General features: G+C 46.3%; 1 protein-coding gene across 3 annotated transcripts in view; it reads left to right on the top strand.

Moving 5' to 3' along the window:
• CTCF (CCCTC-binding factor) overlaps window positions 1-15,301 on the top strand; it is a 260,150-nt gene that overhangs the window by 150,255 nt on the left and 94,594 nt on the right. For all 3 annotated transcript variants that reach the window (XM_040328784.1, XM_040328783.1, XM_040328782.1), the window contains exon 6: window positions 13,589-13,738. In XM_040328784.1, coding sequence (XP_040184718.1) covers window positions 13,589-13,738 — 150 coding nt within the window. The remainder of the gene's footprint in view (window positions 1-13,588; window positions 13,739-15,301) is intronic.

Genomic DNA, 15,301 nt, shown 5'->3' on the forward strand with positions numbered 1-15,301 from the left:
ATTATTTGCTCTTTTTGTACTTATTTGTGTTTTTTTAACCCCATTATGTTACTAAACATATCAGGCCGGGGTCACACCTCTGTTTTTTGGTGCTTTTTGCAGAAACACACTACAGTTCATTTACATGTTTTTCTATGGGACACGTTCAGATCCATGATTTTTTTTCAGCTGCTGCGTATTTGGAAAGGGCAAGGACTTTTTAACGCAAAACGGTGCCATTTTGTTTTTTTTGGTTCAATATACTTCAATGGAGAAGCTGCAGAAAAGCATGTAATGTGTTTTTGCGGCAATTTGTGTTTTGTAATCTGCCCAACAACAATTTTTCCAATTTTTTTTTAAAAATGCCATTTTTTTTTAAGGCCATTATCTGATTAATCGAGACAATAATCGGCCAACTAATCGGTTATGAAAATAATCGTTAGTTGCAGCCCTACTCTCAATATGAGATCCAAAGAGCTGTTACTATCGGTGAAGCAAGCCATCATTGGGCTGAAAAAAACAAAACAAATCCATCAGAGAGATGGCAAAAACATGTGGTGTGGCCAAATCAACTGTTTGTAACATCCTTTAAAAGAAAGAACACACCAGTGAGCTCATCAACGCCAAATGACCCGGAAGACCCCGGAAAACAACTGTGGTGGATGTTGCCAAGCATCTAAAAAAGCCTTCACAGTTCTCGAACATCCTATGGACAGATGAGACCAAGATCAACTTGTTCCAGAGTGATGGGACGAGAAGAGTATGGAGAAGCAAAGGAACTGCAAATGATCCAAAGCATACCGCCTCATCAGTGAAGCATGGTGGTGGTAGTGTCATTGTGTGGGCATGCGTGGTTGCCAATGGAACTGGTTCTCTTGTATTTATCTGCTCATATTCAGCCAAATGCTTCAGAACTCATTGGATGGCGCTTCACCGTGCAGATGGACAATGACCTGAAGCATACTGCAAAAGCAACCAAAGAGTTTAAGGGAAAAGTTGTATGTTATGCAATGACCAAGTCAATCACCTGACCTGAATCCGATTGAGCACGCATTTCACTTTCTGAAGACAAAACTGAAGGGAAAATGCCCCAAGAACAAGCAGGAACTGAAGACAGTTGCAGTATAGGCCTGGCAGAGCATCACCAGGGATGAAACCCAACGTCTGGGGATGTCTATGCGTTCCAGACTTCAGGCTGTAATTGACTGCAAAGGATTTGCAACCAAGTATTAAAAAGTGAAAGTTTGATTTATGATTGTTAATCTGTCCCATTACTTTTAGTCCCTTAAAAAGTGGGAGGCATCTATACAAACTGTTGTAATTCCTACACTGTTCACCTGATTTGTATGTAACTACCCTCAAATTAAAGCTGAAAGTCTGCAGTTAAAGCACATCTTGTTCGTTTCATTTCAAATCCATTGTGGTGGTGTATAGAGCCAAAAAGTTTAGAATTGTCCAATGTCCCAATATTTATGGACCTGACTGTAGATTCTGGTAGTCTCCCCAGTTCGGCCATAGAGTGTGAGCAGGCCCTAGCTACACGCTGGGTCAGTCACGACATACCCTGTCTGATCCAGGGGTGGCCGGTGAGCCATATGCTCCGGGGCGCACACATGATCGGGCTACTGCTGGCTGTGCCGTGGCCGACAGCCAACCCGTACAGGGGACTGCCTTCTTTCTCCCTGTGTTCACGGCCATTATGCTGTGGCCAGGGAGTCCGGCGGCCATTTTTTGTAGTCTTGGCCGGTTTTTGCCTCTAGAGGCGGCCGGCGGCTATTTTCTTGCAGTCTCGGCTTGTTTTTGCCTCTAGCGCTGGGAGACTAGTAGCTGAACGGCGAAAATTTCACACAGAACACCTCGTGAGGGAGAGTGGACAGCAGCAGCGCAGTACCTGGGTCAGGGTGGTGAGTCATATGGGGGGGGCCCCCTCAGTCTATGGCAGCCAGGAAGGTGGACTTGTTGTGTACCTTGCCTTGGGCCCCCAACGGATGTCGGGCGAGTGTGGGTCAGCATGGCGTCAGAAGCTGGCGCTTATTCCCCAGAAATCCCTATTGTGGCAACCGGTGCCCCTGCGGTGCTGGTGGGCACTTTGTCAGCGGTCCTGGAGTCCTTTGTTGCCAGGGTGGAAGCGGCGTGCAGGTGCAAGGGGGGTAAAAAATGCCCCCTTCCCCCACCGTCTTCTGGGGAAAGCTCTGATTCAGACTAAGGACTTGCTGTGGCAACCGGTCCCTGTTCAGACTTTTCAGAGGATGTGGACAAGGACTATTCGGACAGTGAAGATGACTGTGTCCTGGTCAGCGCAGGAAAGGGCGCTTGTAGGAGCACTTATCACAGCACTGTGGCATACCCTAAAAATGGAGTATACGGCGGGGCAATCTACTGAGGTGTCAGTCCCCTTGGGGTCCCAAAGGCCAGCCCGCACGGCTTAGGTGTTTCCCTACCTAACTTTGATAAGTTTTTATTTACAAAGAATGGGAACGCCCGCTAGAGGTCGACCGTTGTTCAAATTAGGCCGATATTTAACATGGCCGCTAGCGGTGCCACGGCTCCGGAGCTAGGCCGAAGCTGCGGCCTTTCCTGATGCTGTGACCGTGGCGGCAATCCGCGGATTGCCGCCGTGGTCACAGCATCAGGAAAGGCCGCGGCTTCGGCCTAGCTCCGGAGCTGCAGCCATCTTGGTACACCCAGCGCGGCAGCCCTTCTCTCTGTTTACACCGACACAGGAGGAGGAGGAGCCCGCGCTCGTGGGACACACACCGCTCTGGTGTCTGTACTACGGGGGGCAGGGGGGGGTCTGTACTGAGGAGGGGGGTGTCTATACTGGAGGGAGAGGGGGTCTGTACTGAGGGGGTTGACAGTGCCACTTGCGATCCAGCGCCATCTGCCAATGCCACCTGCCAGTGCCAATATCGCCATCCATCCAGTGTCACCTGCCAGTGCCAATACCAGTGCCAATTAGTGCCACCTTCCACCTAGTGCCACCTACCAGTGCCAACTAAAGCCATCAGTGCCATCTGCCAGTGCCAATTAGTGCCACCTGCCAGTCAGTGCCACTTGCCAGTGTCACCTGTTGGTGCCACCTGCCAATCGGTCCCATCTGCTAGTACCATCTTTCAGTGCCATCCAGTGCAACCTGCCAGTGCCAATAAGTGCCATCTGCCAATCAGTGCCTTCTGCTACTGCCATCTTCCAGTGCCAATTAGTGGCATCCAGTGCCACCAAAAAAAAAAATCGGCCTAAAATATCGGCCACAAAAATCGGCATATATCGGCCGCCCTGATTTCTAAATATCGGCATCGGCCAGAGAAAAACCCATATCGGTCGACCTCTAACGCCCGCAGCGGGCCTTCTCGGTCCCAAAACGCATGGCGGTGCGTTGTCCATTTTTGGACATCTCCCCCGATTGTGGACCCCCTGGTTTCCATGTTAAATAAGATGACCACAATGCCGGTGAAGGGGACCCCTGCCTTTAAGGACCGAGGCGGTTTCCCGGTCCTTGGTATGGTGGTGGGGTCAGCATTGTGGCCAGAACATTGTGGCCCTGGTTTCCCAGACACTTGCTGAATGGGCAAAATTGTTGCACCGTGAGTTGGAAAGGCAACAGGCTTCCCGGTCTGCATAGAACTAACAGACCAATTGTTGCAGGGCCTTAGGTATGTCTGCGATTCGGCCCCTTGCTTTCTAGAGCCTCAGTATCTGCTGTGGTTCTACGGCGCCTGATTTGGCCAAAATCCTGGTCTGCGGACCAGGCTTCTAAGATCGCTCTGGCAGATTTGCCCTTCCAGGGAGAGGGTCTCTTTGGTGCCTCGCGGAATTACATTATTAAAAATGCTACTGGGGGTAAGAGTACGTTGCTATCACAATCCAGAAAGGGTAAGGAGCCACGCCGTAGGCCAGGACCTTCCTTTTCCGCTCAAAAGCGTTTTTTTTTTTTTCCGTCTGTCCAGGGCGGTGGGTAAGCGTTCCCAGACCAAGAAGATGTCTACTGAGGGACAGAAGCGTCCCTGGTTTCGCAAGCCAAACAATCCTGTGAACAAATCTGCGACAGCATGAAGGTTTGCCCCCACCCGATTCTTGGGTGGGGGGGTGGTCGCCTTCGGTAGTTTGCGGCTTGGTGGACCTCCCTGCTTTCCAACCAGTGGGTCTACAAAGTGGTTTCATCAGGATACAAGATAGTTTCTCTCTTGTCCGCCAAACAGGCCCCCCCCCCCCCAAACCCTTATCTTCCAGCGAGCCTTGTTGGGGCAGTGCAGGACCAGCTGTTGTGCAAGGTGATGATGCCGGTACCGTCGCAGGAAAGATTACAGGTATTCTACTCCCATTTTGTTTGTAGTCCCAAAAAAGGAAGGGGTCCGTACGATTCTGGACCTCAAGGCCCTTAACAGATTTGTGAAGTTGAAAAGATTCAGGATGGAATCGGTTTGCTCTGTGGTCGCTGCACTCCATCCGGGGGACTTTCTGGCATCCCTGGACATCAAGAACGCATACTTGCATGTCCCCATATGCGTCGGGCATCAGAGGTTTCTGCGGTTTGCAGTCGGGGAGGAGCACTATCGGTTTGTAGCTCTCCCTTTTGGCCTGGCGTCTGCACCAAGGATTTTTACCAAGGTGCTCGCCCCGATTCTGTCTTTACTGAGACTGCGAGGAATCGCTATCGTGGGCTACCTGGATGACCTGAGAGTAGCTTCCACCTCAGAATTAGAGAAGGTTGTGGCGCTAGCCAGTCAGACTCTTCGAGAGTTCGGTTGAGTTCTCAACCTCCAAAAGTCGGTGTTGATAAGCCCAGGTACTCCAGACACCCGAGTCGGTAATTCTGGACTCCTCAGAGGCGAAGGTCTTTCTCCCTTCGGACAAGCTGCGGACTCTTCAGGCTACAGTGAAGCCGTTGACGTCCCACAAGTGGTCGTCGCGTTTTTGAATGCGAGTCCTGGGCCTCATGATGGCCACTTTCGAGGCGGTTCTGTATGCTCCACACGAGTGTTGCAAAAGGAGATCCTGTCCAAATGGGACAAATCTCTTGTCTCTGGATTGTCATATTCGGGTCACCCACCTAGTCAGGGAATCCCTGGTCTGGTGGCTGAGGTCTCCGGCCCTTCAATCCGGGAAGTTGTTTCTTCCTTTTCATTGGACGGTGATCACGACGGACGGCAGTCTGAGCGGTTGGGGGGGATTTTAGGTCGTACAGTCGGCACAGGGTCGCTGGACGCAGGAATGTATTGGAACTTCGGGCGATCAGGCAGTGCCTCTCCACGTTGTCACTGAGGCTGCGGGGAATCCCAGTCAGGATCCAGTCGGACAACACCATGCCGGTGGCGTATGCCAACCATCAAGGAGGAACAAAGAGCTCTAAGTCGCCAGATGCTGAACCAAGGGGAATGGTCGCTACATTTGGAGGTCTTTCGACTCCTTTGTCTGAGATGGGGCACGCCAGATGTGGATCTCCTGGCCTCTCGACTCAATCAGAAGGTGTCGAGGTTTGTGGCCAGGTCCAAGGATCCCTGGGCGGACGCGGCAGACGTGTTGGTGGCTCCATGGGGGCATTATCGGCTGATTTATGCCCCCCCAATAAAACTCCTCACTCTGATTCGCAGAGTGGGGACCGAGGGCATTCCGGTGATTCTAATTGCCCCAGATTGGCCTCCGCGTCCCTGGTACGCTGACAGTGTGAATTGTGGTGGATGTTCCTTGGCGACTGTCAATGCGAGAGGACCTTCTGTCGCAGGGCCCTATTCTTCACCCGACTGTAAAGACGCTGGCTTTAACGGCATGGCTGTTGAAAGTCAGGTACTAAGGGACCGTGGTCTGTTGGACTCTGTAATCTCCACTATGATGAGGGCGTGGAAATCATCTTCTCACATGGAAGGCCTACATCTCTGTGTGAGGAGATGGGGTGGCGTCCACATACATATTCGGTTTCCAGGATTCTGCTCATTTGCAGCGTGGAGTGGATCAAAAGCTTGCCTTAAGCACCATTAAGGGGCAGATATCGCGACTCATTCTTTGGCGAGTACGTTTGTGCAAGGGGTTCGATATGTGGCCCCTCCGGTTCGACCACTGCTGCCTCCGTGGGATTTGAATCTGGTGCTCTTGGTTCTTCAGAACCCGCCGTTTGAAAACATTAGGGAGATCCCCTTTTTTGACACTCTCTCAGAAGGTTGCCTTTCTAGTGGCTATTACTTCCGCTAGGAGGGTTTCTTAGTTGGCAGCCTTGTCTTACACGTTTCCTTACTTGATCCTCCACAAAGATAAGGCGATGCTACGCCCGCAGCCTTCTTTTCTTCCTAAGGTTGTTTAAGCATTTCATCTTAATGAGGACATTGTGCTTCCGTCCTTGTGTCCTCGGCCGTCTTATTCTAAGGAGGTTACTTTGCATTCCTTGGACGTGGTCTGGGCTCTGTGGGTGTACCTGACTGCTACAGCTCCGTTTCGGAGGCCGGACTCACTCTTTGTGGTGTTGCCTGGTCTGAAGAAGGGCCTGCCGGTCTCGTCGGCAACCGTTTCTCAGTGGATTAGACAGATCGTAATCCAGGCTTATCCCTTGAAAGGGCGGGCTCCTCTTTCCTGTCATAGCACATTCGTCCAGGGCAATTGGTGCCTCCTGGGCTTTCCGACATCAATCGTCCGTTTCCCAGGTGTGTAAGGCGGCGACCTGGCTGTTCGTTCACACTTTCACTAAAATGTAATAAGGTTGATGTGAGTGCATCTGCGGATGCTTCCTTCGGCTTGCAAGGTTTTGCAGGCGGCTGTTTAAGGTTGCAACTCCTCCGTTGAGAAGCTCTGGTTTTTATGGGTGGAGTTGTTTGCTGTTCCCACCCCTCGTTTTTTTGACACTGCTTGGGGACGTCCCTAAGGTCAAGATTTTAAGTGCTGTGTCCGTCAATGAACAAAAGAGAAAATAGGATTTTTGTACTCACTGTAAAATCCCTTTCTCTGAAGTTCATTGACGGACACAGCACCCACCCCTCCTATTTTTTTTTACTGCTTTTTGACGAACTGAGCTGCTGGATGCAGAGTGAGGGGTTATAGCCAAGTAGAACCGCCGCCTGGGCGGTACTGTACAGTTATTGCTTTTTAACATGTTCTTCCTAGTCCTCTCCTGAAGGTGGCGATTAGGGGTGCAATGGATCGTCATTGATCCGTGATCCGCACGGATCAATGACTTCGGATCGGCACACACGTGATCCATGGTGTGCCGCGGGACTGCAGAGCAAAGCGGTAAAAAAACATTGAAATTGTCTCCGCTGTTTGCACACAGCCCCGCCTGCTCCTAACCACGCTGTGATAGACAGAATGCGTGTCCAATGCGCTGATGTGTTTTGTCTATTACAACGTGGGCTTAGGAGGAGGTGGGGCTGTGTACGAGCAGGAGTGGAGACGTTTAAACATACGGGCGGTGAGTTCAGTTGGTTTCTAGCAGAGAATGTGCTGCTGCCGTCCATCCGTTCCCCCCACACTTCTCCCTGCTGGCTCTGATAACCCCCCCTCCCGTCCGTCCGTTCCCCCCCTCCCTCCCCCAGCTGCCGTCCGTCCGTCCCCCCCCCCCTCCAGCTGCCTTTTGTCCGTTCGTTCCTCCTCCCCCAGCTGACGAGTCTCCTGTCCTTGCTGCAAATAGCACACAGTGAGATGGGTAAGCTATGCTCTAACCATCTCAACTGTGAGGACTGTTTTTGGAGCTGACAGGGTTAACAAAGAGAACCTGTCACCTTCAATTGCTATGACACACGGAATTGTTTTCTCTTGTGTAATAGCAATAAAGTTAAATGTAAAAAAAAATAAGAAATAATTCAATTAATAAAAAAATAAGTAATTAAAAAGTAAAGAAGAAGAAAAATATTAAAAATAAGAAAATTATACAAAAATTAAAAAAGTAAAAACGACAAGCTAAAAAAAAAAAAAAGTGATAATGTAATAAAAAAAAAAAAAAGAAACAAAAAATATTTGAACTAACCGTGCCGCCCCTGCCATCCAACTGCTATTCTCCGGGGGGTGGTTCGGTTGGTGGGGAGGGGGTGCATTGCAAAACCTGGCCTTGGGGTGGCAGGGAAAGGAAATCCAGCCCTGCTGGCTGCCCTCTCACTTCTTCCACCCTGGCGAGGCGGCAATTTGGGTGACAGTGAGGCGGCAATTTGGGTGACAGTGAGGCGGCAATTTGGGGCACAGTGAGGCGGCAATTTGGGGCACAGTGAGGCGGCAATTTGGGGCACAGTGAGGCGGCAATTTGGGGCACAGGGAGGTGGCAATTTGAGGCACAGGGAGGCTGCAAATTTTTCATTTGCTGATCCGAAAAATGATCCGATCCGTGACTCCTGATCCGAGGAACGATCCGAACCGTGAGTTTTTTGATCCGTTGCACCCCTAGTGGCGATATAACCCTAAGGTCAAGATTTAAAGTGTTGTGTCCGTCAATGAACTTCAGAGAAAAGGATTTTACGGTGAGTACAAAAATTCTATTTTTTATTTTATCTTTTTAACACAAAGTTGTCAATTTATAAGATATTTCTAACACAGCATGTACATAGCAAAAATAACCTCCCAATATACTCTGTTACTCCTGAGTATGGCGATACCACATGTCAAACTTTTACACAGCCTAGCCACATACAGAGGCTCAACATCCAAGTAGCACCTTCAGGCGTCTAGGAGCATAAATTACACATATAATTTTCTTTCTGTCACGCCGTATTTGCGCAGCGGTCTTACAAGCGCACTTTTTTGGGAAAAAAATTACACTTTTTTTTATTAAAAAATAAGACAACCGTAAAGTTATCCCCATTTTTTTTTTATATTATGAAAGATAATGTTACGCCGAATAAATTCATACCCAACATGTCACGCTTCAAAATTGCGTTTGAACACCGTTTACATATGCGGGCGCTGCTCACGTATGTGTTCGCTTCTGCGCGCAAGCTCGTCGGGACAGGGTGCGTTTTCTGGCTCCTAACTTTTTTAGCTGGCTCCTAGATTCCGAACAAATTTGTCAACCCCTGGTGTAATGGCATCCAAAGAGTTCAATTTTGGTCTCATCTGATCAGGCTATATTCTCCCAGTATTTCACATGCTTGTCTAAATGTTGTGCAGCAAACTTATTTGTTTTCAAATATAATTTTTTTTATTGGTAGTCGCCTGTCGCGGTCAGCTCCGGTATGGACGGCCAGCACCCCGTAGTTACAAACTTGGAGGCATGTTCGTATCCTAAGTTTCTCAGTTCTGTACTCTGTGGGATGAAGACCTGGCATGAATTTTGGGTGTCCTAGTATTGGGTATAGCGGTTAATTGTCCAATGTCAGGGAAGTTTGCATGACGACTTGGGTGCTGTGTGGTCCCTAACAGCGGATGGGATTTCAGTCCTGGGGGCAAGGGAGTTATAGCACCAGAGCGCACTCTTTTACTACTTGTCGACCAGCGAACGCACTTTTACATTGGCAAAATGGCTCGGACAGGCAAATGGGAGTACAGGTACGTCTCTTTAAATTTGCTGACGTGTGGGTGTGCCACCGTCGGCTAGCCCCTGCCGCAAGCTCTGTGACCACGGGACCTGCGGACTTGATGTCCGTCTGTGTCTCGCGATTGTGTCACTGAGAGGCAGAAGGGGGGGGGGGGATACCTGTGTAAACAAGGAATCTCCCTGGTCTGCCTAGTGACAGGACACTGATCGTCTTCTCCCTCTCATCGGGAGCAGGGATCAGTGTTGTCTCACAGTAAGCCCCGCCCCCACACAGTTAAAATCACTCCCTAGGCTGCACTTAACCCCTTCCTAGCCCCCTAGGGGTTAACCCCTTCCTGCCAGTAACATTTATACAGTAATCGGTGAATTTTTTATAGCACCGATCGCTGTATAAATGTGAATGGTCCCAAAATAGCATTAAAAGTGTCTGTGTCTGCCATAATGTCTCAGTCATGATAAAAATCGCTGATCGCCGCCATTTCTAGCAAAAAAAAAAATCACCTATTTTGTAGACGCAAATAACTTGTGCACAAACCAATCAATAAACGCTTACTACGGATGTTTTTTTTTTAACCAAAAATGTGTGTGTGTGTATATGTATGTACATACATACATACATACATACATGCATGCATGCATGCATACATACATACATTTTTTGGGGATATTTTTTTATAGTAAAAAAAAAAAAACGCAGAGGTGATCAAATACCACCAAAAGAAATCTCTATTTGTTGGGGAAAAATGGACATCAATTTTGTTTGGGAGCCACTTTGCACGGCCGCTCAATTGTCAGTTAAAGCGACCGTGCTGAATCGCAACAAGTGGCCCGGTCATTTGGCAGCCAAATCCTCCGGGGCTGAAGTGGTTAAGGGTGTGTTAGTTTGAGCTTGTTCTATTCGCACCCAGAGTTTAGTTGTCAATTTTGCCTCCAGTCAAGTGTTTGACCCAGGTAAGTGGCTTGATAATATTGTCTGATGCCAGACCTCCGTTTTGATTGGGAAGCGACATTATGTTCCAACGCAAGCAGGGTTTTTTGTGAGCCCAAATAAATTGGGTGAAGTGGGCCTGCACTCGGTTTTAAAACCAGTGTGTTATTTGTATAGGTAGGGCTTGGAAAAGAAAAGGGAATTTAGGTAGAATACACATTTTTATGAAATTTACAGGAAAAGAAAGGGGGTGAGTAGTGCTGCCGCACGCTGGGATAGTGGTGTGATACTCAAAGTGCTATGTACATTTAAGCAATATGATTAAAAAAAATATATGCAGTATATACTGCTTGCACTGATAAATCCTCCTCGCAAGTTAGGTGATGCTCAAATAGATGCTTTACAGTGTAAGTGAATATAAACAATAAATAAGCACATGGAAGCTAGATAAACCAAAACTAGGTGAAGGAAAATAAAATAAAACAAAACCACCCCTGAAGTAAAAACCACCCTGTAAATCTTTCTTCCCAGGTATGTAGGTGTGAGTGATCTCAGGGAGTTTTAAGTGCCTAGTTTAATATGTGGGGGTGAATTCCTTGAGGTTATAATAACCTGTGAATGTAAGTGTTAGGCTTGGTGAAAAACTTCTAACGAATAGTTGGGAAACAACCTTTTGTGTATCTTTATATTTTTTTATATATTTCTTTATTGCATTGTTTCTCACTGTTTTTCATACTACTCCTTTGAGGGATTGGGATGTGTATATGTCCCATCCCGCATTTTGCTACCTTTTTTGTTTTTTGATAGTACACAAAAGGTTGTTTCACAATTATTCATTAGAAGTTTTTCACCAAGCCTAACACTTGCATGCACAGGTTATTATAACCTCAAGGAATTCACCCCCACATATTAAACTAGGCACCTAAACTCCAAGATCACCCACACCTACATACCTAGGAACAACGATTTTCAGGGTGGTTCTTGCTTCAGGGGTGGTTTTGTTTTATTTTCCTTCACCTAGTTTTGGTTTATCTAGCTTCCATGTGCCTATTTTGTTTATATTCACTTACACTGTGAAGCATCCATTTGATTTAAAGGAGTTGTAAAGGAAAAACGTTTTTTTGCTGAAATGACTGTTTACAGGGTATAGAGACATAATAGTTAACTGATTCCTTTTAAAAACGATTAAAAATAGATAAAAATCAATCATATAATGTACCTGTAGTTTCTAGTTTTGTTTTTGCATCTAGTTTTGTTTTTGCATGTTATTTCCTGCCTCTGTGCTATACAGAGCCATAGAGCAGTGATAGTTTGGAAAACGAAACTAGAAACCAGACACACGGTAATCACACCTCATTGAAGTTGGTGACCACAGAGAGAAAGCTCCTAGTACTGTGGTTATCAGGAAACGGACAACCAGGAAGTGTGGAGATCAGAGAAGAATTACAGCAACTTGAGAGCAAAAACGAACAATGAGGACATGAAAACAGCACTGCATTAAGGTAAAGGAAGCTATTAAGATAAAGGGTTTGTAAAGGAATTTTTTTTTTTTTAAGCATCACCTGACTTGTGAGGTGGATTTATTAGTGCAAGCCGTATATATATATTTTAATCCTATTGCTTAAATGCACATAGCCCTTTGAGTACCACACCATAATCCCAGCGGGCAGCAGCGCCACTCATCCCCTTTTTTCCTTTATATTAGACAAATACCTAGACTCTGGTCTCAGGGACTTTGAGGGGAGGCAGCAGCTGATTCACGCAGACGTACTTTACTAGTTAATTACTGGTTGCATCTGCCGAACCAGGCGTGTAGTCCTTTTATTTCAACTCTCTAGTAGAGTGCGAACCTTGGCCAAGATGGGTGGGAAGTTGAGGTCATGGGTGCGCGAGATGTCAGTTGGGATGTATGTGCCTAAATATTTTAGAGCTGAGGTTTGTCCATTGAAAACAGAAGCTAGACTGCATAGTCCACATGGTGTGGGAGGGATAGCAACTACCATAGCCTCAGATTTTTAAAAATTTGATTTCAGATTTGATGGAGCACCATATGTGTCAAATTCCTTAAGAAGGTTCGGCAGAGAAATCGTTGGATTCGTTAAAGAGAAAAGTAAATCGTCCGCCTAGGCTGCGCGGTTAAACTGAGTCTCCCACTGGCAGTCACTGTATGTCTGGGTTCAATCTTATTTTGCATAGGAATGGCTCCAGAGAGAGAGCAAAAAGGAGGGGTGACAAGGGGCATCCCTGTCTCGTTCCATTTCCAATATTAAAGGGAGTCTAGAGCAGACCATTCACCTTTTACCTGCGCTTTAGGTTTAGCATATATCTTGCCTATCCAACCAAGCATCTTCTCTCTCAGACCGATGTGACCGAGCATGAGAACATAAAATTCCAGTCTACTAGGTCGCATGCCTTTTCGGCATCAGTACTTAAAAATACACAAGGGGCATCTTTAGAATTTGCTACGTGAAGGTGGTTTAGTACTTTAATGGTGTTATCTCTAGCCTCTCTGGTAGAGATAAAGCCCACTTGATCAATGTGTACCAGTGTCTGAAAATACTGTGCCAGTCGGGTAGCCAAGATTTTAGAGAATAGATTTAAATCGATATAGAAATGGAGAACTCCGGCACTGTCTGATGGACTGGGGGGGGGGGGGGGGGGGACTGCAGCAGCACCTGTGGATCTGATCCTAACAGAAAAAGTGATAATAATGTAAAGTATGGTAGCTGCGCTTTGAGGGAGGGAATGGGAAGTGAAAAGGGAACGAGGAGTGACGGAATCGTGGGTGAACTAAACAGTGAAAAAAAAGGGGGGTATCTGTGGAGGAATTTCTGGACTGCTAGATCTGATCCTTATTTATGGACAGGACTTTATCACATGTGTGATTTTTGATAGTTTTACACCTTTTTTCACTTTTTATGCTAGTTTTGGTGTTTGTATATGTAGTAGCCATTTTACTATGTATTTGTTCATTGTAGTATCATCAGATACCCCTATATAGTATATATATATGTTTAGGGGGTTCTAAGATTTTGTAGTAAAAATACAGTTAATTTTACATTTGCAGTATGTAAAATGTCACAATTGGCCTGGGTTTGACATGATTAAGTCGAATTGGTCCCAGGAGTCACTTGGCTGCTTCAAAGGTTTGTCTAAGGTTTGTAAGTGATGCCAATGGTAATGATTCTTGACCCATTTTTACTACCATTTTATTTAGTTCATTTTTTTTTACACAGGTGAGAAGCCATATGAATGCTACATTTGTCATGCTCGGTTTACGCAGAGTGGAACAATGAAAATGCATATATTGCAGAAACATACTGAGAATGTAGCCAAATTTCACTGTCCTCATTGTGATACAGTTATTGCAAGAAAAAGTGATTTAGGTGAGTTAATGTGCTAGTGATGTTGTTTTTGAGGTTTTTGTGTTTTTCCCTTTACATGGATTGAATTATTTTTCAAATGCCTGTGTAGTTTGCTAAACAAAAAAGCTTATGCAAATAGTTTTTTAAAATATTATATAATGTCTTATGTAATGTACCGTATTTATCGGCGTATAACGCGCACTTTTTTCCCCTGAAAATCGTGGGTGTGCGTTATACGCCGATCCTCTGTCTGAGCGCTGCCACCGACATATACCGTGCGCAGTACACTCGGCTCCGCTCGCGGTTACGCCCTGTGCCGCCTCCTAGCCTTTATGCGAGATGAGCCGAGCGTGGCCGAGTCATACCTAAGAGAAGGGACCCCTCTAAAAATCACCTGCAGGTTGGCTGGTAAAGTTCTAATGATCCTGTCATTACCCAACAGGTGCCAATGTTTACGTATGATTTTTTTTTTTTATCAAGTAGTGTTGAGTCGAAAAAGTTGTTATAAAAGGTATGACTGTGCTCTCCTTGGCCTTCCTAGGGCCAGCATCCAATGGCATATATCTATCGATCCTAGCTACCACTTCAATAGTGGCCTGCAGAAAATCCACATCATAACCTTTCTCTTGTAGTCCGTTCTTTAATATACCTGCTTGGAGTTTATAGTCTTCCATAGCCGTGCAGTTTTGTCTCGTCCTGATAAACTGACTCTAGGCGACTGACTTTAACCAGGAGTCATTGTGACAGCTACCCAAAGGCATAAATGCTTTGTGATTGGTCTGTTTGAAATAGGACTTTGTTTTAAAACCGTTTACATCCTTAGTTATAGTAAAATGACTTTGGTCTTGGCTCGCCTCATGCACAAATCTGATGCCCCAATCGTTGTTAATAGAGGAAAAAAACTGGTCTAACTGCGGGCCAGTTCCATCCCATAGGAGGAGGACATCATCAATGTACCTAGCAAAAAAGATTAAATATGGACTCCAGTTCACATAGATGATGTCCTCCTCCCACTTGGCCATAAATAGGTTGGCCAAGCTAGGGGCATATTTTTCCCCCATTGCCACACCACGTTGTCGATAATACTGATGGTCAAACCAAAAGTAATTGTGGTTTGCTGCAAATTGGAGCAATTCCATGATAAATGCCTGTTGCTGTTGTTGTCTTGGTTGTTGTTGACGTGGTTGTTGTAGTGGTCGTGGATGGTGGTGGTTGTTTAGGTATTTTAGAAAAACGATCCAAATTAATATATTACTGCCGTTTTATCCCCAGCTTGTGTGGAATGATGGTGTACAACGATGTAACATCCGCTGTCACCATCCAAGTATGACCACTAGGTTTTAATTGGGACAACAGTTTAATTACATGTATTGTGTCCTTCAGGTATGATGGTACCTGTTGCACTAATAAAAAAAAAAGTATTCATCAGTTTAGGTCAGGGCTTGTCAAATTTGCTTGAAATCTAGGAGCCAGCTAGAAAAGTTAGGAGCCAGTTTTTTTTTTTCCAGCATGCCGAATAGCTGGCTTCTGTCAAACCAGCTGCCATACACACGGGCCGAATGGCAGACAGTTTTTATTGAACCG

This window comes from Rana temporaria, chromosome 11, assembly GCF_905171775.1.
Source record: "Rana temporaria chromosome 11, aRanTem1.1, whole genome shotgun sequence".
NCBI classification, from domain to species: Eukaryota; Metazoa; Chordata; class Amphibia; order Anura; family Ranidae; genus Rana; species Rana temporaria.